Here is a 27131-nt window from a genome sequence, read left to right as displayed (position 1 = left end):
ATCCTAGACCAGGAAGTTGAAATGGGTTGTCACTGAGGCATGATGTTAAATTCTTATCGTTTTTTCTACTTTTATAAAATCAGTAGTGTTTTATTGCATATTCTAACTTGCATGTACTTTGCTGTGCTAGAATTTCTTTTGAAAAAATATTACTCCAAAATACATTGAGCCAGACACGCATAGGCGTCGGAAGCAAAATGAAAGGGGGGCTAATTGAAAAGGGGGGGGGGAGGGGCTAAACCAACAAAAGAATTCAAAGGTAAACCCCAATTTTCAATGCCTATATTATGTATATTTGCAAAAAGGTGGAGCATTTATGTTTATGAAACCTAACTACTTAATTCAAAATGATAAAATACTGTCGAGAGATGTTCAGTTCCGTTGAGCATGTTATTACATTTATCAGAAATATTATACATGTATCAACAATTTTTAAAGAGGTACTCTCGAGTTACGAATTCTTCTCTCCCTTTCCGCTTGCAGCAGGTCAAATTTTCAGGTAAAGTGGTAATTTATCCGGATTTTCTGAAAATAATATTGGTTTTAAATGTTAAAATTCTATCCCTCAAAGCTCAACAGATTTAAGGTATGCCAGACAAACTGGAGTAAACCGATCCTATAGTTTTTTTTTTTGCTTTGCATGGACATAAAATTTACTTATTTGATATTACTTTTCTGTAGTGTCATCATCTTACAGGTTTGTTTCGTGTCTCAGTCGTTAAAAAAAGACGCATACACAGAAATGTAAATGGAACAACATTTAACTTTACGACCACCAATGGTACTCTATATACTGACATAAGTCATGCCATGGGTCATTCCATTTAATGATGGAGTGGCCGAAAAAGCAATGAAGATATGGTTTGAAACTGATTATATCAAAAAATGTGAAGAGTAAATTAAAATAATCTGAGTGTAAAAATCATAACCCCCGGGGGAAGGGCGGGGCCGCAATTGGGAATCAAAGTTTTACATAAAAATATATAGGAAAAATCTTTGAAAATCTTCTCAGGAACCACTGGGCCAGAAAAGCTGAAACTTATGTGGAAGCATTCTGGTATAGTGTAGATTCTAAATTGTAAAAATCATGACCCCCTGGGGGAAGGGCGGGGCCACAATGGGGAATCAAAATTTTACATAGAAATATATAGGAAAAATCTTTAAAAATCTTCTTCTCAAGAACCACTGGGTAAGAAAAACTGAAACTATGGTGGAAGCATCCTGAGGTAGTGTAATTTCTAAATTGTTCAAATCATGACCCCCAGGGAAAGGGCGGGGCCACAATTGGTAATCAAAGTTTTACATAGAAATATATAGGAAAAATCTTTGAAAATCTTCTTCTCAGGAACCACTGGGCCAGAAAAGCTGAAACTTATGTGCACATGGAAGGATCATGGGGTAGTTTAGATTTCAAAATGTCTAAATTATGATCAGTGGGGTAGGGTGGGGATGCATTATGTATTACAATGGGGAAATCTGGTAAAGAACAGAATGGTCAAAGCTTCTCAGGTGAGCGATGTGGCCCATAGGCCTCTTGTTTAGTAATAACAAATGAAATAAATGTGCTAGTTTGTTATTACAAGTGCTTTGCATTTAATTTGTGATTTTGGTAGTTGATAGTTTTTATCACTACAATGTAAGAATTTGTCCTTGCTTGATATGAAATGGATATCATTGGTATATCATTAGTGGACGATATTGCTAAATGCAATAGTCTACATTTTATTTTGCAACAAATAGAAAATGTTAGTAACAATAAATGGATTTCAGGCAATGGTTTTATAACATGGTTCTTATTATACATGTATTTTGTGGTTATGGAAGAAAATTACAAATATTGCAATCATCTGAACTTAATTTTTTTGCCATTGATACTGGTCAAGACCTTTAAATGCCAGGGTACACAACTCTCAATGTGAAAATTTTTTTCTCTCTAAAGTAGTGATACTACAGTATTTGTCAACCATTGTAGTTCATATATCATAGGAAGAATTTCCACTGAAGGACAATTCATAACATTGAGTACCCATGCACTTGGTCATTATTGCAATTTAAAACACTTTTTTTGCAAGCTAGAATGAAACCAAGTCCTTTAAGATCAAGCCGATACGAGCAATGTAGCATAAGATCACAAAATTATATTATTAATTTATTATACACACTCTTATTACATTACTCTGAGACTACTATTTTACATTTCTTTAGCTGAATTCGTTTCCGTTTTAGATATTCTAATACCCAGTACTATACTTTTCATCGATTCAACTTCTAAAGAAAAAACGTTTTTTTGATAAGTTTTTATGTTAAATGGTTGGACAATGCATTAGAAACATGCACCCCTCTCCATATGTATGTATTTTTATTATGTATACTAGCATATATATTGTAGTAGGTCACAGTGAACAGCTCCTGGTCGTTGAAGCAACTGAACTCATTGGATAAAGTGCAGAAATTTTGTATTGAAATTCTAAGGGTCGGGTACCTTTGCTAATTACTCATCTTTTGTAAAGTTATCTTGATCCATCCGAAAACAGGGATCTTTTTGTTTAGGTTTCACTGCCCTGCGTTTTTGTAACCTTCAGAATACAGTAACCGTGAGCCATTTTTCTACGCTTCCTTTCACCAAGAAAAATTCATTATACTAAATAAATATACCATGTATTTCTAAAATCATGATTGTTTTTAGTACATGTTAAGTTGCACATACATGAATATAGTGTGTATGTAAATGGGTACCTTTTTATGAAAACAATGATTGCGTAAATCGATCCTGCGCCATGATGATTTTATCGATATTGCATTAAAATAACACTTTGCACAGTTCTGCTGAATGAGCCTCTCTAGCTTTTTAAACATGAAACCTTACCCCTGTCATATGTCCTAAACCCAATGCGCAGTTACCCAAGCATAAACGTGGATATTGTAATTAGGGCGGGAAGCAATCCTCTACACTTCATCCTGCGGACATCAAGGGGGGAGTAAAATGGATCGCCCGCGGGACCTTTTACTTTTCCTTTTACTTTTGCAGGTCAGTATTTCATTTAAAACAAATTTCCTTTATTTTCACTTTATGACGGTATTGATATATAGGGCGTGGTAATGTGTAACCCTCGTATTCAGTTTATTACAAAGTTCAAATAAAATGACAAGATTCTATATATTGATATTGCCTTCTTTTTTAAAGTGTGACATCTGTGAGAAATCAATGGAAGCTTTTTTCTCTGGCATCTAAATAACGGTGTAAACCTATTCAAATATGTCCTGTTGTTTTCCATTGAATATGGTACTATTTAACTCTAAATTAAGCAAAAGAAGTGTATCTTGCTTCTGAATGCCAGTGAATGGTAGATTTTTGATCAGAATGCATTTTCCTTATTTTCATTCTGAAAAATGTTCCTATTAAAGTCAATAATTTGACCGCTTGCAGAAAGTTCCGTTTACTTTTGGGGTTTGGTTCCAGTGAAGTGTGACAAACTTCCTGGTTCCAGAGAATGGTTGAATCAGTCTTTGAGTATAGTACAAACAGTTGAATGCATGACGACCATACTATGCACCTATTGAGTAATGCAGTCCTAAGATCACGAAGCTTAGCAGTAAAAAATCAAGAATTTAACCATGGTGTGAAAAAGTTTCAGTTTTAGTTAACTTCTCACACCTTTTGTGGGGTTATAAAACTTTTAGTTTTATGTTGTTTTCCAAAAAAAAATGGTGGCTTAATGGTCATAGAACACAAAGGTGCTGAGAGAACCTCTTTTTAAAGAATACTTTGTGTTCAATGATAAATGTTTATTGGGTATGGTCATGGTATGTGCCTTTGATATTATCACAATGTATTGGGTGTGTCGACAGCTGATCGGATGAGCAGTCATCGCGCAAGGCTCTTCATCCGTCCCAGGTCATCGCCACCCTCGTAACACGACACGTTTACCTTTATTACGAATGGAGTATGAAAAAAGTACAGCGTGTAATACAATGCAATACCCAGATATGGTTGACCTGTAAAAAGTATATATAAAACATATAAAGTTGCAATATTCCATCACATTAATACAAGTATTTATAAATATTTACTTGGATGAGAATCAAATTATTCAAATCGATTGTTAGTTTCAAAATTCATTTTTTTTCATTCGAAGATTTTATTTCACATATGTCGATATCTATATAACCTAGATTCATAAACTAGTTCCCTATTATTTGATCCATTGTTGGTCTTTTAAGTTTAATATGGATTCTTGAAAAACTAAACCAAGTGACGTTAGTATGAAAAGTCATAATAGAAGTATGAAGTAGTAGAAGTGAACGACCCCCCCCCCCCCAATATGTTTTAAATGTTTTGGAGAGTATACTTTTTATGCCCCCGTAATCAAGATTCGGGGGTATATAGTTTTGCCCTGTCCGTCCGTCTGTCTCTGTCTGCCTGTCCACAAAACTTTAACCTTGCCCATAACTTTTGATTGCATGGTTGAGGATATACAGCTTTATTAATTCACATGTGTATCCCTTGTGACAAGACCTTTCTTTGGGTACCATCGAATTTAATCTTTTGACCTTGACCTTTGGGTCTGATCCAGTTTTGCAAAATTTCACCCAACTTTAACCTTGGTCAAAACTTTTGAAGGGTTAGTGGTAGGGCTTTAATAATTCACATTATTTTGATGTAAATTAAGTTTTGTAATCATTCTAACAAGGCTTCCCTTTAGATATCAACAAATATAACCCTTTGATCTTTTGAGTTTTTTTTTTTGATTTTCAACAAATTTCTAACTGGTCTAGAATATTTGTACTGAGATTGACCCCCATAAAAATCCTGGATCCGCATCTGAATGAGTCTCCATCTCCCGGAAAAAATAATTCAAAAGGCTTTTCATTATTTTGATGTATATACTCTTGATTTTTTTTAGATTGGAACAAAAGAAGTCCTCGGCCACAGCAATGAAGGCGAAATGGGTGACATTAAGATCAAGTGTCCAAGTGGTATGTATCTAACTCTTTTTACCGACTCCTAATATATGTAAATGACTGTATAAAACAGAACATAGAGTATAGTCTTTCAATTTGTCATTGGTATACTAGTATATACCAATCGATAAATTTAAAAGCAATTTTAAATTCTAAAATCTAAACTTAGATCTATTGTATATTTCAACTGGTCCCTTTTTGCAGGGGCAGTTTTAATAAGATTTTTCTCGGGTGTTGGGGTCCACATGTCAGACTTGAATTTTTTTTACCATGCCAAAAAATGTATAATAATACACGTAATAAAATATTAAAAATATGAAAAATATATATCTTCAAATAAATGACTCCCAATTGTTTTTAGAGGAGTCCGTGTTTCCTAGGTGAGTCCAAGGTATAAATTTCCGTTATAATTTCGGGGGTGGGGGTGGGTGGGTTTCCATACACTCTCGATTTGCCTCTGTTTTGCTTGATTTCCTGTTTGACAAAGGATGCTCTACATGTATAGTAGTATGCTCTTAAAATAAAACGCAACTCCACGTTTGTCACGGTGCCTACTTTGAGGATTTGTCGAATCAAAACGCTTCTTTACAGAACAGGTAGAACTGTTTTCAGGATGTGCTATGCTGTACATGGATTGACCTTTGTCATGTTTTGAGGTGCATCTCTTTTAACGGTTTTGGTTTACATGAAATTGATGAATTGACTGAACATCAGAAGGTGTCCTAAACACCGTTTAATTCGATTATGCACGATTACAACTGCCATTTAAAGCTCATGCACATTTTGTTCAGATATTTTGTAACGTTAATTTGCCATGTAGCTTACCTGTTCGGTCTTTCTTGGCGGGCTCATAGCAATTTGACAATGAATGTCGCTGTTTTAAAGCTCTAGGGACACAAAATGCTTAAAATGCAGTAAATTTTCGTCATTAGATACCCCAAAGAACACTTCTTATGTTAATTTCCAGTTAAGTTTTCGTGCAATTTTTATAAAAAGGTTTTTTTCCCAAAACGAAACCTGACTACAATATATGTTTACATTGTTCGATTTATTTTCCGAAGTTTATCATCTAATTTGTAAATCAAAACCGACATCAACTATTCCACCGCAAAGAAATTCAATTTCTTTTAAATTGAAAAACAAACCTTATGAGCTCATCTTTTACCTTTCCAAACGTTGTCCTTAACACATCATTTCAACAAAATTCATTTCTATACTATGATATGTGCATTCTAGCGGGTCCTAGGGTAGGTGGGGTTCCTATGTTAATCAACCAAGAAAAATAAATGTCTTTTAAGATATGCTGGGAAAAAATAAAAAGTTTAAGAAAGCTTTAATATTCCATCTTTAGCATTTCACCTTAAAATTGTGTTCCTTTAAGGGCAACCATATAAAAGAAAGTGGGCTTACATAGCCTTAATCTGCTGCCTAATCCCATTGAATAAAATATGATTCAATATCATATGGTTATAAAAACTTTCAACCGTTTCTCATATTAAGTAACTCTTTAAAATATGTTTATGTATAAATCCCCTTTTGATTTTTTTACAGGAGCATTTTTCTACCAGGGTTATTGCTTCATGGTGGGATCAGTTCCGATGACTTGGGAGGACGCCATGACATCCTGTCTCAGGTACTAGTATGTTCTTTCGAGGTTTCAGCACTATGACCCACATTATTCCAAGGGGCTGTTGGTTGATTAATTTTTTCTGAATTTCGGTGAACATAGAATATCGATCACTATCTTAAATTTAAAATAATGTCACATTGTGTAATAAGAACTTATATCAATATATTATTATGAGCTAGTTTCGGAAGTGTTAGCTGATATAACCCACTGGGCGTTTTTTTTTGTGTGATGAAAATTGATGTTCTATAGTAAACAAATGTGGACATTTCAGGGAAAAATGTGTATCTTCAAAAACTTTTTAAATAGCCCAGTTTTATTTTAGCGGGAGAGGCATGGGCGTCGGAGGCAAATTGAAAGGGGGGGGGACTAATCTAAAGTGGGTGGCTAAACCAACCCAAAAAGGTAAATCCCAATTTTCATTGCCTTTATAATATCTATTTTTGCAAAGAAAGTGCCCCCCCCGGTTCCGACGCCTATGATCTGAGGTCATACATTTATAATACATTGCATGTCACTCCAGGCACGTAACAAGCTCATGTTCAATGAAAGGCTGGTTGTCCTTTCTTGCTGCAGCATAGTGAAATAATGGTAATATAGAAGTATAAGAATAAAAATGTTTTATTGCATGATTTACTGATAAAATGATACAGCTCATTACTTGTTTGCATGTAATTAAGTCCTAGCCAAATACAAGAGAGAAGCAGAATTAAAATGTAAATAAACCTTACCAGTTGTATCAATATGAAATGTGTTTTTTTTTTTTATCTATTTTAGTTGCCATGAAAAAAAATATAATGTCAATCTTTTTTATAGGATAGATTTAGAAAGGAAGTAATACAATCAACTGACAGCGGAAAAAAAAGTAAAAAAAAAAAAAATGTTGTTCAGTAAAGTGTTAGAGAGGGTTCCTGCATCCCTTTGAACCACCCTCACCCGAAAATACCTTATATATATTCGCTTATGTTTAGTTCACATGTCATAGTCGTTTTAATAGCTTTCCAAAACAATTTGTCTCAATTTAAAATTCCCAGATCTATGTTTGGATCAATGTAGAGGAAATAAACCCTTGTAATTACCTGGAACGTCACGTACAGGTAAACATAACGTAGTATTTCTTCCACATAGTTGGATCTCAGCCAATCAGAAAGGTAGGAATTATTTAATCATATAATAAAAATGTGCAGTTAATTTAAATACAGGTAGCAGTGTACCTTAAACTGGACTGGGTTATACACGATTCAAACTGATTTATATAGTGCATCCCCCAAAACATACAAGATTGGGTAATTCATAAACATCATGTACTCTATATTGCAAATAATACCCCTTCCCCGATTTTTTTAAAATTCAGCACATCCATACAATTTGGGTTTTCTAATAAAAGATAAATATGTACAAATGCATTTACCTAAATACTGTATGTGATGTACTGCGTATTATTATTCCAGTAAATATTCTTCTTATTTTTACATCGTATACTTCAATCAAGTTTAAAAATTTGATCATAAATAGGCTGATCATTAATCAACTATAATTGACTTTTGATTGATTGATTTAGGAATAGGGCATCCCTCAATAAATGTCCACTAAATTGTTACAGATTAGTCATGTTTTGCAAGATTAAAATATCCAACTAGTATATCACACCTTTAGAAGATCCATTAAAAGTATGCAGTTACCAACATTTTTTTTTACCGTTTTATTTTTAGATCTGGGATGTATCTTAGCTGGATAGAGGACGCTATAGAAAACAATTATGTGGCGACCCATGCGATGTCTCGCGTCAGCCAATATTGGATAGGTATGTGTTTGTAATATAGTAAAACGATTAATTATTAATGGACGAAACCAGGCAGTTTGAGTCTTGAGTCCCCCCTCCCCGTTGCTACGTGCCTGTATAGACTTTTCGATCATCTCAAATTCAAGACCAGGAGGGCTTTTAAAAATTATAAAGAATGTTTTGTTATAGAAACAGCAAACGAATAATTATGTTATGAGCACATATTTAGTAATATTTTGAGATGGAAATTTGAAAAAAAACATGGATCAAATAAATCGAGAAACAGCGCACTTTTTGTATGCAGTAAATACAGTAAGTACAGATTTTTTTTTCAGTGGGTGGCACTGTATATATTTTTTTCGGAGAGCTACATTTCTGCAGCTAATAAATAAAATGCTATTTATCACGATGAAGATAGACGAAAAAAAATGAAGTTCTATTGACGACATACTGAGAAAAGAACTTTTTTTTTTTTAGCAGGGACCTATATATACCAGTTAGAAAATAGGTCCCTGATTTTAACACAGAATGATATTTATCACGATGAAGATAGACGAAAAAAAATGAAGTTCTATTGACGACATACTGAGAAAAGAACTTTTTTTTTTTAGCAGGGACCTATAAATACCAGTTAGAAAATAGGTCCCTGATTTTAACACAGAATCGTTCAAATTTCTCTTATCGTAAAATGCTGAACAAAATGATCATATATTTATGAAATTGTTAGAAAAAAAAATTACCTTTACAATGAAATAATATGATATTTGATACTCGAAATACTTCCAATCGGCAATCCTCGGCTGACTCCGCTACGCTCCATTATGTGCGAAGTACGAGTCATCCGAGGAATACTTTCTCTCCCAATGAATTTTGTTCGGGATCGGAATTCCAGATGCAGACGATTAGACTGCAACTGAGTGACCAAGCATCCGTGCAAATGTAAAATACAAACTTGCGAATTTTATAGTGTAAGGTTGGTCAGAAAGTAAGAAGCGTTAGACGACGCTTATAACTAACCACGATCCTCCAATGTTAGTCATCATGTTGCTCCAGCATTCTAACCGAGTATTAGGCCTAGCAGAAATTTCGCGGCGACATATTTTGGCGCCACGTAAGCACCCCCTCGTGCACGATCTTTCTGAGAACGGGGTATGATATATTCTGAAGCATGGGTGTCATTTGAACGAGTTTTTGTCATTTTATTGTTGAATCATATGACAGTTAAAATGAGTTAATGTTGGTAGCTGAAGAGCCCAAATGCATAATTGACTTTGATCGAGGCAGTTTTTTTAAACTTATAAATACTTGCATGTAACATTATTTATAGAGTAAAAATAACAGCTTCTAAAAAATATTGTCATTGAAACTTAATATTATAATATACATGTATGGTGTACATAACAGGCTTGTAGTCGTAGGAAAAAATGCAGTAAAACTTGTTTAGTACGAACATGGATATAGCAAATTCACGGATATACATGTACTATAGTATAGTTATCTTGGATCCCCAGCTAATTGTGAATTTAAGGTATTCCTTATACGGATATAATGAATTATGGATATAGCAAAGTAATTTTATAGGTCCTTGTGACTTCACTATTACTGAGTTTTACTGTACTGTGATACGTCTAATGTGATACTTAGAAGAACAAAATCAGCATACACCTGTTAACTGGTATTAGGCCTAGGCTAATATCACACAGCACCAGTGTTTTCCCTTTACTGCAGACATACTTTTTTCCATGGGGTCATAATTCCGCAGACTCTCAATTTCTGTTTAATTCGCGGGTTGAAAATTACGTGCATTTCTTAGACTGTCACTATATATGCTTGCATTTATATTAAATACGCTTGGACAAATTTCTGGGGAGAAATTGTGACCGCGTAAATTAATATGCGGAAAAAAGAACTTCTACAATATTTTAAAGTAAAGGGTTAAAGATCGATTGTTACAGGCTAAGGGTTGATGTTAATGAACAAAACTATGTTAACCTTACAACAAATTTTGATTTCTAGACGGCATTTTTATCAATCGAAGTGGTCAATTTGGTCATTAGCCGGTTCTTAGGGAAAACACTGCAGCACTATTAGAAAGTACAGGTGTATGCATCTTTTATTGCAGGTCTGTCAAACATGTCCTCAACAGCTGGCCAAAATGAAATTGTTTGGACACAGTACAGAATGATGAAGAACAAGGCTATGCCATTGGTTAAGGGGCTGTGGAAAAACTTGCAACCATCTGAGTTTGTAGGAGATTCTCAATGTGTTTCCACCCTGAGAGACAAGGACGATAACCATTGGACAGTGACAAATTGCAGAAAGAAGCTCCCATTCGTATGCAAGGTTTTGGGAGCCCCTAAATCTCCAGGTTTATACTCAGATTTTCTTTTCTTGTATGTGTCAGACTCACTGCTGAATTATAATGTAAGCAAAAGACTGTTGGACAGGGCCATCTTAGGCCAACATTAAAAAAAATTTGTTTGATATAATTTGACTGACCCATCAAAATCACCCTTACCCAATCATTTTTTTCAGCATTTTGAATTTTTTTTCAGTTTTCATGGTATAAGTTTTCTACGATGCTTTTTGTTTGAAATTTTTATAGCAGTAAAGTAATCTGTATAACTATCCAGTGTGTAATGAACACATCAATAAATTTCAGAATCTGTGGTTTTTGTGACATTTATAATTTTGTCCAATTCTGGAAAGCCACCCCCCCCCCCCAAAAAAAAAAACTATCTACCTACCTACCCACCTTGAAAAGTGTGTTTTAGAGTACATCAAATAAAAATATTTTTAATTATGGCCTTATTTTGAAGTTTATGACATTTAAAAACTAAAATTTATACCAGTTAGTAATTAAGTTTCAATAAAATCCTAAACCTTATGAGCAACCCAGCTTGTAAAGGCAGGTATTGTGTGTTAATTTATGAAATTTCATTTTACTTCAGATTCCTTGTATTGTGGAAATGGAGGTTACATAAACCAGAAGTGGCAATGTGATGGACAGAATGACTGTGGAGATATGTCTGATGAAGTGAATTGCAGTAAGGGGGACTTGTATAATGTTTCTTTTAAATACCATACATAATTTTCTTTTTCATATGTATGTCATTTTAAGCTTTAGATTAATCTCTTTTTTATTGAAGTCATTGTGATGAAGTGAAGGGTGAATTTGAAAGCTCATGAAAAAACAAAACAAAACCAAAAAAAATTAAATTTTTAATTCACAGGTTCTAGCTGCACAGAATTAAAGATTGTGCAAAAAGGTGGCTCTGGTACAATAACCATGACCAGTAACCCGCCATCGCCAACATATAAAAATGATGCTTTCTGTAGCTGGACACTAAAGGCTCCAATAGGTGTCAGAATAAAGGTTACAGTAAGTGTAGAAAATACTACATTATTTACAAATTATTGACATTATAAGCAAAAGTGAAATAAATTCAAATATCTTTGTTAATGCAGAGACATACCGTAAATCTGGAAATTTTTACGTCGATTTTATTTTGCGAATCTGGATCAAAATGCTGTTGATTAAATTTTACGTTTCAAAATTTTGCGAATGACCACTACTTTGTTTACATTTTCTTATTTTTGAATTATTTTTAAGAAAAATATTTTTGCGAATGCAATGAACTCGCAAATTTGCTAAAACTTTATCTACAGCAAAAATTTCCAGATTTACGGTATACAGTGTAAAACCATGTTATTAGCTCTAATGGTCAGAGACCAGACGAGCTTATGTGATAGTAAGGTGTCCGCTTTCCTTCCATCTGTCTGTATATAATTTTTCAAAATGCTACTCCTCCTACAGTTTTAATAGGTCTGATTTCAATCTAACTTGGCACACAAGACTGCACTAATTAAGATACATAGTTTAGTGCATCCGAATTTGATTTAGATGAATGCATGATGTTGCCTTGGTTACTAAAAATAGAATTTTCTGAAAAATTCTTTTAAATATCATACAGGTTTGGTCTGATTTCAATCTAACATGGCACACAAGTAGACTAAACCAAGATACATAATTTAGTGCATTGATTTTTCATGAAACACTTTTAAAATGCTACTCCTCCTACAGTTTTTTGACTGATTGTAATATAATGTGGCATGGAAGTAGACTACACTGAGATACATAATTGTCTAATTTGTTTTTTTTTTAATTTTAATGTATAAGGTTGTCACAATAACTTAGATTGAAATTTCTGTAATTTTTTTTGGAAAGGCTACTCCTCCAGTTGTAGCCTTTAAATATTGCATTCTTGCCATAAAAAGAAACTATACCAAGGATTGCTAGTTTTTCACTATTTTTTGCTGTAGCAAAATTTCAAGTCTAACTGCTACTTTTTTCCTTCGTTTGTTACAAGTACAAACCTGTATAGCTACAGTCATTTGATTCAGTTTCCAAGTTTCTGTTGATCATTAGTGTGGTTATGACTTTTATAGTCATAAAAGTTTATCTCATAGACACTAACATAGTAATACATGTTGTGACTAATATAAAACTGCGTTTGCCTGATTTAGATAAGTTCCAATCTGGAGGAAAATGCAGATATTTTAAGTGTGTGGACGGGAGGTATCACTTTAAAAGAGAGTAACTTCCTGGGCAGTGTAACGGGGAGCCCAGGGAAACAGGAATTCTACTCACAGAATAATTATCTTATCCTACAACTTAGCATGGATCACACAGTTATCAATGATGGATTTACTGCAAACTACGAAACAGGTGTGCTACATGTACTATGTGTTTAAGATTTTGTCCGTGTGTTTGCAGAGTGTATGTATTCTGGTGCCCAGTGATTATTCTTAAAATGCAAAGTTAACATCATTTATAAAAATTGCTGCATACATTATACTTTGCAAAGAAATGCAAAAAAAATATATGATAGAAAAATTAATACAATTGAGTTTTCAACATTCAACAATTTTAAGAAAATGAAATTCTAGTTCTTAATGTTGTAACGGGATAGCGCTTAATGGCTATCCCACTTCTGACACCAAAAATTGTAACGGGATAGTGGTTCTAGAAGTCTGAAGACAGGGGTTAACTTCTCTTGTAAACACTGAGTCAACAACACTCGAAACTCGAAATTTAAGTTTTATAGATTTATTGAGTCTGTAAAATCAACATGAACAATTTTAATGCAAAAAAAAAAAAAATAATAATAATATCCAGGTCTTTTAACCACCCTTTTTACTGACAAATACCACAATATTAATTAAATCCCAAATAAATAGCCGGATCTCAAAATAATCGAAATATAATGGCTAATATGACTAAAGTCCTATCTTTTAAACTTAACTATCAATGAATCAGAGATAATTAACAACTGGAAATTTAGATACGATCGGATCCTGAAATAATCAAGATATATGATCGTAAATAAACCCCCAAAGCTGTAAAAATTAAACTTTCCCCAATTAAATTAATCCAATATACCAAATTACAATATTAACTGATTTAACAATTAGCAAATAATTACCAATTTCGTCTAAAAGCTCGAAGTAATTACGTTAACCCTAACATAAAAAATAGCAGACTCCCCGATTTATGGAAGAATCTTCCCTTTTATACTCTAGTGAAAATTCATATACAAAACTCTTACGGATTCGTATAAATCCATACGCCTACGGAATATACGAAAAATACGGAAAATCTTATACGGAAAATAGTTCCATATAAATAATAATAATAATAGCAAGTATTTCACCATAAAATAACTTGACTCTAATTCATTCAACAATAATTAATTAATTAATTACCTTATAACTGTTCATTTTCACTTCTTTACAAAACCCCAAGGGCGTATACAGTAAATATATACTGCGGATCAAGAGAAAAATAAACCGGAAGTATACCATAATGCAATGCGCCGCCATGTAAATAGAAAAATAGACTGTCTGCAAGCCTACAACACATGTCTGCACAATTAATACAGGTAAAATACCAGTGAAAAATGTAATTTAATCAAAACATCTAGCAGTTCATACTCTTTTAACAGCATTTATGCAATTATTTCAACAAGGACATCATTAATTACAAAAGGATATGCATACATTATATGTACTCGTTCTACTTTCACTTTGCATACGATGACACAAAAAGTTGTGAATCCAATTTTAGAACTTCACATAATAAATGTACAAAACATACGATCAAATTACTCAAATCATGAACCATATAAAGTGTTAGATTAATATGCCAAGATTTGTAATTTAAATACAAATAAAACATGGGGACTTGAAATGACCAAACTTTACTTATAATGTGATAAAAACCCTTTATAACTGTCTATGACATTATATCCATGATGTATTCATCTTGTCTGTTTATACTGTAAGCTACCCCAGGGGTGGCTAGTATTTCTGAATCCTCAGCATCTATATAGGCCATAGTTTATCTTCTAAATAAATCATCTTTTGTCAGGATGTACCAGTAATTAAATTTGTTCTAATATGTTAAACAACCAGGCACCACTCTGTGTAGATTCTTTGTTGAATGATACTCAAGATGGTTGATCAGTCATACTCAGCATTTATTGTATGTGCAGCATCTCATAATCATAACAATACAATATGTAAACATCAATATAAAACAGCTGATTCTTCAGAAACACAAGTTTAGGTCGTCCAGTGTGGTAGGAGATTTCTAACTAGGCTAGATATACGTAAATAACATTATAAGTATCTCACCGTTTTGGTTTTCTTTCTTTTAACTTTCAAATATAGCCGCCATACAACTAGCTGAAATCTGTCGTAACGTAGTATGCGCTCGCTTATATAACCTCCCATTCCCTGTCACATGACTCGAATTATCCAATAAAATTATGCCGTACGAACTATTAACCAATCAAAAGCTTGTACGGGAGGCTGAGTTCCCACACAAGTTCCCACACAGAACTACTTCTGCCACACAAGCTTCCGTACAACATCGTAACTAGAAAAACTATGTAAAATTAACAAGTGGAAATATAACACATAAAATAAGCTTGACTAGACGAATTAATAAATTCCTTCAATGTTTATAAAACATCCCTAGACTGTACAATATATGCAGAACAATGTAGCGTATGAATATCGTAACTACCGATACTAGCGTACACAAATGTAGTCCCGATAAAGCTGACTGATTATAAAGTGAATGCTAACAATAAATAACAACTTGTAGCTTCAAATCACAAAACAACTCAAACTAAAAAAGTAGAATACGATCCCATATTCATAACTTCAATAGAACAATGCATTACTAGTAAATACATATAGGTCACCAAACCGGAAATGACGATCCGAGTAAAGTATGATGGCTTCCAAAACATGAAATGTAAAATCCACCCTCTATTCCCCGATATTATAACTCCTACGATATTACATGAAGCGACAACAGGTAAATTATGATGATAATAGCTATTACTAAAATCGTATCTAGAAAAGCTGACATATTATTTCCAATAAAATCATAAACGAACAACTTTCCTGGCAGGCACATGTTGAACATAGATTTAACAAGAATGAGAACTGGACGACCGCATAATATTACGTTTACAAATCAAGTGATATATTACACTCCCCACAACTTAATTACAAAATTCTCCTGAATTTAACATGTACAGAACATAGCTCTTTACAGTCTTTAACACTTTCACAATCTAATAGGAATGTCCTTAGAGTCAATGGTGGAGAGGAAGTCATCAGTGGAACGGTCTCTGAGGGCACATGATCTCTCCAGCATCCTTATCCAGGTGGGATCTCCGTTGTCTTCACTTACAATGGTCTTGAGCTGTTCGTAGATGTAATACCGAGCCTTGCGAACAATGTGCGCTTCTTTCTTCCCCTGTTTCTCAACTGTGCCTGGAAGTGCCAAGAAGTTGAACTTGTCTAGAAGATCTATTCGTTCGATGGTGGAACTTTTCGTCGGGTCCATCCGCTGTTGTAACGTCATTGATGCGTATTCCCACGATAATAGCTTTCTGTCTGCAGACATCGCCTGCCACTCTGTAGGGGGCCATGTAATGCTTACATCCTTGTATTTAAGCGTTATTTGTGTGGAACTCCAATCCCTTCTGGCTGGGGGGAATAGTGGGAGGCATCCTCGCTTTAATAGGTTGAGGGCCCTCTCCGACATACTAGCCCTGGGTTTTTCATTAGGTTCTTTCTGTGAGGCCAGCTCAAACAAAACTTCCTCTGTGGGTGGTGCAGGGAGAGCTGGGGTGGGGCTTAGCCTTATCTTCTTAGTTGGAGGACTGGCCTCTGTCTCTTGGGAGGAGTAGATCTGGTCCAGATGAGTATGTTCAATGCCAACAAACTTAATCAACCTATTCTGAATGGTTGGTGAGGTTACCGGTCTCATTTTCTGTAGATTGGACTGAGGAGCTTCAACCCTCTTCTGGACAGACATTTTCCTAGACAGGCTGGCAATACCCTTGGCATCTGATAAAATTGCTTCCTTCAAGATGATCTTGTACACTTGTCTGCCCTGGCCCACAAACACACATATGTTCCCCAAGACGAGGGAGACATACAAAATCTCGAGCTCTTCTACCTCTGGGGCGGTGGGGGTGTAGCATACTGTATTCAGCTCCTCCTCATAGTCGGGCTGGAAGAGTGATTCTGGGGTTGGCGCCCGTGCTTTGCCGTTCTTCTTGAGCTGGTCCCAGCCTCTCTGCCAGTCGTCCTTCTTTCTTGACATTCTCCTTGCTGTTGACAACCACTCCAAAACTAGCACTCTTGCGTGGGTGGCAGACGTACTTCCCCAATCCGTCCCATTCACCAGGCGACTGTACCCTTCTGGGTCGAGGCTAAACCACACTCCATTGTTCTCCGAAATCAAATCTGACGGATATTTAGCAAGTTGATTTGGGTGGGTACTCTTGATATGGCTTCTGAGGTCAGTCACTCTCTTGTACGTCCTTTCATCAGGGCACCAGGGGCAAATAACTCGCATAGTTCCATGGGCTGGCATCATGTGATTCTTTAAATCTCTGCTTGAGGGAAACTTTAGGTGGCACACCCAACATTCCATATCCATAGTATCTACATCTAAATCTCTAAGAGACTGGTTAGAACAAGACATCAAACATCTATTAGATTCAGTGCGTGATGTGTACCAGGTAGTAGGTCCACGTCTATAATACTGTCTTATAAACGACTTGTTAACCATCTCTATCAACATCTTTGGGAGAAGAGTTCTGGGTGATCAGGCCAGCTCTATCCCAACCTCAGTGGTGCGCACCAATCTCACATCTATCGTCTACATAAACATCTAAGTATGACTTCTTAAACTAACATAAAACATAAGAATACAAAACAACATCTGAAGAAACTTCTATGGTTTATTCAAAATTTTCTTAAACCAGTTAGGGAGGGTTTTCCCTTTGTAATTTGCGGGTTTTCGGAATGTCCTTTGCACGAGGTAGTTCAAATCATCTATTCGCTTAGTGATGAGATAAGGACCTTTCCATTTAGAAGTTAGTTTTGGACACACTCCAACTTTCCTGGTATCGTCATACAGCCAGACAGGTTGACCTCTTTCAAACAATTGTTTCTTTGCTTTGAGATCATAGTGACGTTTATTGTATTCTGTGCTCTTTTTCAGGTGTTTCCTGGCCAGGGCATGAACATCTGTCAAAATTCTTTGCAGCTCATCAATATACTCATTTGGTTCTATGCCATCATCTGTCTGATTTGGAGGTTTGCCAACAACTGCTTCTAGGGGTAGAGTAACATTTCTGCCTAACATCATGAGATTTGGTGTTGTATTGATACTTGAATGTATGGAAGCTCGGTATGCCATCATGACTTGTGGGAGATACTTATCCCATGTTTTCTGGTTGTGCTCACAGTACATAGTCAACATAGTAGCTAGGGTGCGATTAAAGCGTTCGACACTGCCATTAGCTTGAGGATGCATACTACTTGTCCTAGTTTTGTCAATATGGAGGAGTTCACACATCTCTTTAAAGGCTTTTGACTCGAAGTTTCTTCCCTGATCTGAGTGGACTTGTAAAGGTGTACCAAAACGACAGACTACTTCATTGACAAATGTTGTTATGACAGTCTCAGCTTCTTGATCTGGGATAGCTATAGCCTCGGTCCATTTCGTGAAGCAATCAATCATAACCAGTATGTATCTGTTACCTTTTGTAGACTCAGGAAGGGGTCCCAGAATGTCAAGAGCTATTCTTTCCATTGGCTCTCCAACTGTGTACTGCCCTAGTGGTGCTCTGTTCTGCTTTTGACTGGATTTACGAGCAGCACAGGAATCACATCTTTTACAATATCTAGCAATTTCTTTTGACATTGATGGCCAATAAAATGAATTTTTGATACGTGATGTGGTCTTCTCAGCACCAAGGTGACCTCCTGTGGGGACATCATGAAAGTAATGAATAACCTCTGACCTCTTCTGTTTTGGTACAACCAATTGTAATATGACCTTGTTTGTATTCCCCTCTTGGAACTCTCTGTATAACAGACCATTGATGACTTTCAGTCTATCCCATTGTCTCCATAAGGTTTTGAATGCTTCAGAATTGTGTGATATGACATCCCATTTTGGTCTATCAGAATCATCTGTCAAGGCTAGCAAAAGCATACCCATGGATTGGTCTTCCAGTTGCATCTGTCGAATTTCATCCACTTCCCATCCCTCTAGTATTACTTGGTTCCTGAATTGGCATTGAGCTGTTTCTTTACTTCTAGTTGTCACTCTGACTGTTTGCAGGGATTCCTGGTCTTCATTTTCATGAGATTTTTCAGTATCACTATCATCACTGTCATCTTTGTTTTGTTGTTGCCTTAGACAGGGTTTGCAAGGATTTCTCGACAAAGCGTCTGCATTTTGATGACTACGCCCTGGGCGGTGAATAACAGTAAGGTCATAAGTCTCGATCTCTTGAAGCCATCGTACTGTTTGACCGGTGGGGTTTTTCAAGCTTCTGACCCAGCTGACAGCGGCATTATCAGTGCGAAGTATAACCTTCTGGCCATAAAGGTAGGGATGAAACTTCCGAAGGGCAGTGACAACAGCTAGCAACTCTTTACGTGTGACACAATAGGAATGCTCATGGCGATTCATTGTTTTACTCATATAGGCGATAACTCTTTCCTTGCCCTCTTGATTTTGTGACAAAACTGCGCCAACAGCTTTATCGCTGGCATCTGTATCTAGAGTAAATGGTAGTCCTGGTAATGGAAATCCAAGTATTGGTGAAGTTGTAAGAGCTGTTTTGAGGGTGTCAAATGCATTCTGACATTCAGGGGTCCATATGAACTTCGTCTTTTTCTTGTACAAATCATGGAGGGGCTTTGCTATCTCTGCAAAATTCTTCACAAATCTTCTGTAGTAAGAACAAAGTCCAACGAATGATCGAATTTGTCTTTCATTCTTGGGGATTGGCCAGTTTTTGACAGCAGATGTTTTCTCTGTATCTGTCTGGATACCTTGTGAAGAAACTACATGGCCTAGGAATTTGACCTGATTTTGGAAGAATATACATTTTGATGGCTTGAGCTTCAGATTTGCTTCTTGGAGTCTTGTGAAAATATTGGCTAAGCGCTGAAGGCCTTCATCAAAAGTTGAACTGTGGGAAATTATGTCATCCATATAGACTAAGCATTCAGTCCACTGTAGACCCTTTAGTACATTCTCCATCAGTCTCTCAAATGTAGACGGAGCATTAACCAGACCAAACGGCATGACTCGAAATTGGAAAACTCCTAATGTTGTAACAAAGGCAGTCTTCTCTTTGTCCTTTTCAGCCATCTCGATTTGCCAGAAGCCTGAATTTAGGTCCATTGTTGAAAACCATTTGGCACCAGAAAGTGAATCAAGGCACTCGTCAATACGAGGCAACGGATAGGCGTCTTTCACAGTTTTCGCATTCAACTGTCTGTAGTCGACACATGCTCTAGTGGCTCCATTCGGTTTAGCTACTAAAACTAGATTTGATGCCCAGGCACTTGTGGATGGTTCAATTACACCTTTCTGTAACATGTTCTGTACTTCACTTCTTTCAATATCTCTTTTTGCTATAGGCTGTCTCCTTAGGGCCTGTGTCACAGGCTTTTCATTTTCTGTATCTATCCTGTGTTTTATTATACCAGTGCAGCCAAGATCATCTGGTGTCTTGGAAAATACATCTTTGTGCTGTAGGAGTAGTTTGAAGAAAGCATCTTTCTGTTCTCGGTCTAGATTTATCGAACTTCTTTCAAACATGTCCAGGAGATGTTCTGATAAATCTTTTTCAGGAGTTGTATTTTCTTTGGTTCCCTGAAGAACTAAGACTCTCTGTGGTAAGGTACCCTGGTCTACTAAATATGTGTTCCTGCATTTACCAATTGTAGTTCTTGCTTGTAGTTTTACAGGTACTTCTCCAAAGTTTACAATGTTTACATGTATCTGATCAGACTGGGTATCTATCAAACCATCCAAAACTTGTATGTCATCGCTGAAGGTGTTAAGTTGCTCTAGGAACCGTATGTCTGTGAGGTCATCATTCTCGGTCAGAGCTACTGGAACCCAGATGCCACAATTTGCAGGTATGGAAACTGTTCTCTTGACCTCTACATTTGTACCCGTTTGATCATTGGCAATCCAGCATTGAACAGTTGTCATCTCAGTTTGTAATGTTTTTGTTTTGTAGTCGATGTGACGACAATACTGCAAGAGGAAGTCTTGTCCGAGTATAGCAGGAAGATCCATGTCAACCACCACCAAGTCAATTGCATGTGGAACATCTTCTAGATAAATGTAAAACTTTCCTATACCATGGACGGACAATGCGTGACCATTCAAATCTTGCACACATATGTTTGAGGGTTGAAGGACAGGACACGAATCCTCTGGGATCTTCAGAAATTCAACATGTGACAAAAGTGATGCAGTAGAACCACTGTCTAGTAAAAAATTAATATCCAACCCACCCAATGTTCCAGTAATATGGAAACCATTGTCTAAGAATTTTTTTTCTTTATTTAAAACCACCCCCCTTGAGTCATCAGGACTAGGTCTTGGCTTATCCACCAGCTGTCGACCTACAAGGCTGATGGTCTCCCATTTCCCTGTTGGTAGTTTTGTCGCCTTTGTACATCTTGATTTCTTCTCTGCCCAGGTCTTGGTTTGTCCAAATAAGGACAGTCTTTGATGAAATGTTTAGGGGAGTTGCAATGGAAACAGAGCTGAGGGGAAAGCTTCTTGTTAGCTCTTTCCAAACGGTCCAATCTGTTACTGATTTCTTGTATAATTGTAGATGAATCAGGGGCGTTGCATCTAGATACAGCAGGGGATGTTAACTTATTGGTCACCGGCACAGCTTGGGGAACATTGAATTCCTCATCAATTGTTTTCACAGCTCTAGCATGTTGTTTCTTTTTGTCGTAGTTTTCACCAAGGATGGCTTCATATCTGTCAATTATGTCTGCGGCTTCTGAAATACTCTGACAATCTTTATCAATACATCTGCACTTCATCTCGACACTTATCAGCTTGTAAAGGTGATTTAAGGCTAAAATTTCTTGAGCTTGCTCATCTAAATTGCAGTAAGCTTTCTGAACCATTTGTCGGATATCATCACCTAGAGCAGCAGCACTCTCGCCCTATTGTCGTCTGCGTGATTCAAGCTTAGCTAACCATTTGTTCTGGTGTCTCGAATTTCCAAATCGCTGACTAAACTTGTTGGTAAGTGCATCAAAAGATCTTCTTTCAAGCAAGGATAAGCTCATGTAAAATGTCCTGGCTTGGCCTCTTAAGCTTGCAGCAAGGAACAGAACCTTATCTCTCTCTGTCCATAGGCTTAGTTCTGCACAGTCATTGAAATGTGAGATGTACTCTTCCCAGCTTACAGTACCATCATAGGACTCAGGTTTCATCGTGTAATTTACAGGTTGGATAGGGCTTGAAAATATCTGAGGAGCAGGTCTTCCAGAAAAACCACTGTAGGCACTAGGTGGACCACGATTGTCTTCATTTCCTCTGGGAGACGATCTTTCTAAAAGTACCTCATTGCTCGACTTCTGATGTTCGTCATACGTGTCACCTTGACCGCCATCGTCAAACATCACCGACTGAGGCACGCGTACTTCGACTTCATGATCGACCGACTCACCGGATTCTGACATCTTAATTTTCTTTATGTCGTCTTAAATAAGCAGTAATAATTCTAATGTTAAATCTATGTCATCTTATCTTCTAAGACTGTAATGTTGATGTTAAACTACCACACTGGACGGCTCATGGGCTCGTATCAGGACACTAAAATAATTTAGTATCCCACTTCTGACACCAGTTTGTAAGCTACCCCAGGGGTGGCTAGTATTTCTGAATCCTCAGCATCTATATAGGCCATAGTTTATCTTCTAAATAAATCATCTTTTGTCAGGATGTACCAGTAATTAAATTTGTTCTAATATGTTAAACAACCAGGCACCACTCTGTGTAGATTCTTTGTTGAATGATACTCAAGATGGTTGATCAGTCATACTCAGCATTTATTGTATGTGCAGCATCTCATAATCATAACAATACAATATGTAAACATCAATATAAAACAGCTGATTCTTCAGAAACACAAGTTTAGGTCGTCCAGTGTGGTAGGAGATTTCTAACTAGGCTAGATATACGTAAATAACATTATAAGTATCTCACCGTTTTGGTTTTCTATCTTTTAACTTTCAAATATAGCCGCCATACAACTAGCTGAAATCTGTCGTAACGTAGTATGCGCTCGCTTATATAACCTCCCATTCCCTGTCACATGACTCGAATTATCCAATAAAATTATGCCGTACGAACTATTAACCAATCAAAAGCTTGTACGGGAGGCTGAGTTCCCACACAAGTTCCCACACAGAACTACTTCTGCCACACAAGCTTCCGTACAACATCGTAACTAGAAAAACTATGTAAAATTAACAAGTGGAAATATAACACATAAAATAAGCTTGACTAGACGAATTAATAAATTCCTTCAATGTTTATAAAACATCCCTAGACTGTACAATATATGCAGAACAATGTAGCGTATGAATATCGTAACTACCGATACTAGCGTACACAAATGTAGTCCCGATAAAGCTGACTGATTATAAAGTGAATGCTAACAATAAATAACAACTTGTAGCTTCAAATCACAAAACAACTCAAACTAAAAAGTAGAATACGATCCCATATTCATAACTTCAATAGAACAATGCATTACTAGTAAATACATATAGGTCACCAAACCGGAAATGACGATCCGAGTAAAGTATGATGGCTTCCAAAACATGAAATGTAAAATCCACCCTCTATTCCCCGATATTATAACTCCTACGATATTACATGAAGCGACAACAGGTAAATTATGATGATAATAGCTATTACTAAAATCGTATCTAGAAAAGCTGACATATTATTTCCAATAAAATCATAAACGAACAACTTTCCTGGCAGGCACATGTTGAACATAGATTTAACAAGAATGAGAACTGGACGACCGCATAATATTACGTTTACAAATCAAGTGATATATTACAATACCATAATATGTGTACTTTTATATTTAATATAATACAATGCATTATTTCAAAGTTTAAACAAGAAGGTATGGCCATATCTTTAAAAAAAAAAGAAGGTTTGTTTGTCCTCTCCAAAACATTTTTAGCTCACCTTAATTACCTGTTGTCCATTATCCGTCCGTCTGTTTGTAAACTTTCTTCTTTTTCTCAAGTCCCACGAGGCCAATTTTAACCAAACTTTGTACAAAGTATCCTTGGGTAAAGGGCAGTTAAATTGTTCAAATGAAGGGCAAAACCCTCTTACAATTAGAGATAATCAAGAAAAACAAAAGACAAAAATAGTGTGGGGTCTTTAAAAAATTTCCCACGGGTCACTGTACCTGAAATGCTGAAACTTGTGTGGAAGCATTCTTTGGTAATGCTGATTCTAAATTGTTCAATGGGCCTCTTGTTTACTTTACCCTAAATTATTATGTTGAAATTTTCTACAAAAATCCCCAATCACCTACCTGCCGACTCATTTTTTTTAAAAACCCGGAGTCAGGAGAGAACATACAAACATTATTTAAAAGATGGCTTAATTACGATTTTTTTTTAATGGTTTACATCCTTGTTTGATCAAATCACAGTTGATGAGACCAAAATTTGGAATGATGTGAAAATGCTAAATGCAAACAGTAGCTGGCAGACTTTGGAATCACCAGTGTATGGCCAGGCTGTTCCCTTTGGATTACAATTGGAGTGGTTAATAACAGCAGAATCATACACAGTGGTTTCTTTGGAGGTATAATCTTTCATTTTGATGTATTCCCCAACAAGAGTATTTTAAAGCAAATACATCTATAGGGAGAAGATACATTTATGGGATATTGTTACATTAGAGAAAGCAAGTAAAAATGTACCAAAAATTAAATTGTCCTCTGTTTTAAGATTTTACCATAAAAAATGTTTAAATATATATAAGTTTGTAATTTTCTTTCAAATGTACAAAATTCACAATATTTCATAAAATTAGATAACAAAAAGTTTTTTATAGGATATCTTATTATTCTAATATTTGATTCAAATGAGGTGAAATAATGGACTTTTTCTGTTGCAGTTTACAGAAGTAGATCTACCTTCAAATGGTTCCCTGAAAGTTTACGATGGGGAGGATCTGATGGCTCCCCTTGTTTTCTCAATAACTAAAACCCCAGAGCATCCCTTCTACATTTCCCAGAGCAAAACTGTACGAATTGTGTTATCAACCAATATACACGAATATGGAAAGTATCGTGGAGTTCAACTTAAATACAAAGAAGGTAATACATGAATATAAGATGTGAGGGATTAAGTTAAATTTCATTCTTGATTTCACATTGATCTCAGGAAACTTCTGGAAAAGCATAGGCACTTGCAAACATATTTTTCTTGTCAAATAAAATTACTCATCAAATAAAACACATATTTTTCTTTAAGTGCTCATGAAAGTTTATGAAAAGAATTCTTCTAGATTATGAAATGATTGTTTTGCAGGTGTTTAAGTTCTTTGTCATTTTATGGAGATATATCATTACAACTGAAAAGGCAAATCCTGGACAGGGATTGATTTTAATTAGGGCTGGGACGATATGTTGAGATATCGATATATAGTGATATATGGTAGGACGATACACAATACTTTTGAAAAAATATCGAAATATCACCCAAAAAATCTGACTTCTCTTTTTCTTTGTTTTTTTTAAAGAATTTGGGGTTTGATATATAAAATAAATAAGTTAAATATAAATATAGATATGAAATAAATAATAATTAACACCTTTTGAGTAAAATATTTTTGTTTTACAACATATAAACAACTATTTTGAATAAATTTTTCTTATTTGCAAAAAATAATTTGTTTATTTCAATGCAAAAAAAGATTTTATAAGCAATTAAACATATCTTGATACATATCATATTGTGGCTCAAATATCGTGATATGTATCGATATAGAAAAAGTTTTAAAATGGGTCCACCTACTTCATTTCAAAGAATGAACAGAAAATTTTCTTAAAAGGTCTTAGTTCTTGCAAACTAAGAGATTACAAATTGTCTTTTTTTTGCAAGCATTTAATCAAATCATTTTTTGAAAGATATAGTATCATAATGCAGTGGTGTTTGCAAACAAATTGAGTAACGTGAGTTATATCTTTCAAAATTATGATTCATAGCTTATATTTACTTTTTTAAAAACTTTCTGCCTTGACTGCAAATATGATTTGTATTTTAAAACCCATGTTTTTTCCTTTGTGTAAGCGAGTTAATGGAAAAGCCAACGTAACAGCTTCTGGTCAATGTGAGCATAATTTTTGATTTTCGATTATGACGTTGCACTTCCTCGGCATTCAAAGAATGTGATGTCAAAATAAAATGCATGCTTTACCCCCTTTCCATGTTACCCTGTTTTGAATGCAATAATTAATTCACTTTATATGCAAAAAAACGTGTAATTAATGTAAATGTAAAGAAACAAATTTGATCAATCCATGGCCCCAAGTCAGGTATGAACTGATGAAGTTAAAAAGAATCATTAAAAATGGCTTTCTCAAGAATGGACTTCAGACAGTGAAACCTTGAAGTCAGTTTTGAAGTGCAAAATCAAATCTGGTCTGGAGGAGGATTAAAACCTGGTGCTGTCATTAAGGCCATGCAATACAATTATCAATACAGTAAACATGCTTATAATGAAGTGCCAGGGACAGACAATTGAGCTTCATTATAAAAGTAATCTGTTAGGGCCTGCTATACAGACACCCTGTAGTGATAGGTCTGTCCATCCATCTGTCCATTCGAGATCTCCCAAGCATATCTTCTGTCTCCTTGGTTCAATCTGGCTCATACATCAACCAAAGAATGCCTTTGGGAAAAGGGTGTGCAGTGACCTTAAACCATGTGTCAGGTCTAAAGTCAAGATCATAGGAGAAATATATGAAAAATCCTTATCCAGAGCATATCTTCTCTCCCCTTGGTCCAATGTGGCTCTACTTCATTCACAGACTTCCACTGGTCAATGGATATGCAGTGACTTTGAACAAAGTTTATAGGTCTAAGATCAAGGTCATAGCAAAATTATGACGGGTGTGACTGGTTGGGAGGGGATGCTCACTCCTGTATGGCACCTGATCCCACCTATGATGTTTTGGAGGTCTGTGTTTGCTCTGCTCCTGCTTTGTATTGTTTTATGGACTTTTGATCTTGAATACTGTTGGTTATCTCCATATCCTTCATATGAAAAATCCTGGT

General features: G+C 35.6%; 1 protein-coding gene across 1 annotated transcript in view; it reads left to right on the top strand.

Moving 5' to 3' along the window:
* Positions 1-2867: 2867 nt before the first annotated feature.
* Positions 2868-27131, top strand: part of LOC134230906 (sushi, von Willebrand factor type A, EGF and pentraxin domain-containing protein 1-like) — a gene marked incomplete at its 3' end in the record, with an annotated part of 139419 nt that continues 115155 nt past the window's right edge. The window contains exons 1-10 of the mRNA XM_062712771.1: positions 2868-3028; positions 4905-4977; positions 6514-6595; positions 8302-8393; positions 10495-10740; positions 11324-11419; positions 11606-11754; positions 12900-13101; positions 24497-24651; positions 24967-25168. Coding sequence (XP_062568755.1) covers positions 2984-3028; positions 4905-4977; positions 6514-6595; positions 8302-8393; positions 10495-10740; positions 11324-11419; positions 11606-11754; positions 12900-13101; positions 24497-24651; positions 24967-25168 — 1342 coding nt within the window. The remainder of the gene's footprint in view (positions 3029-4904; positions 4978-6513; positions 6596-8301; positions 8394-10494; positions 10741-11323; positions 11420-11605; positions 11755-12899; positions 13102-24496; positions 24652-24966; positions 25169-27131) is intronic.

Source organism: Saccostrea cucullata, unplaced genomic scaffold (assembly GCF_032062105.1).
Source record: "Saccostrea cucullata isolate Sc308-1 unplaced genomic scaffold, CSIRO_AGI_Scuc_v1 ctg308, whole genome shotgun sequence".
Classification (NCBI taxonomy): domain Eukaryota; kingdom Metazoa; phylum Mollusca; class Bivalvia; order Ostreida; family Ostreidae; genus Saccostrea; species Saccostrea cuccullata.
The sequence above is the reverse complement of the archived record's forward strand: the minus strand, read 5'-3'. Positions and strand labels throughout refer to the sequence as shown.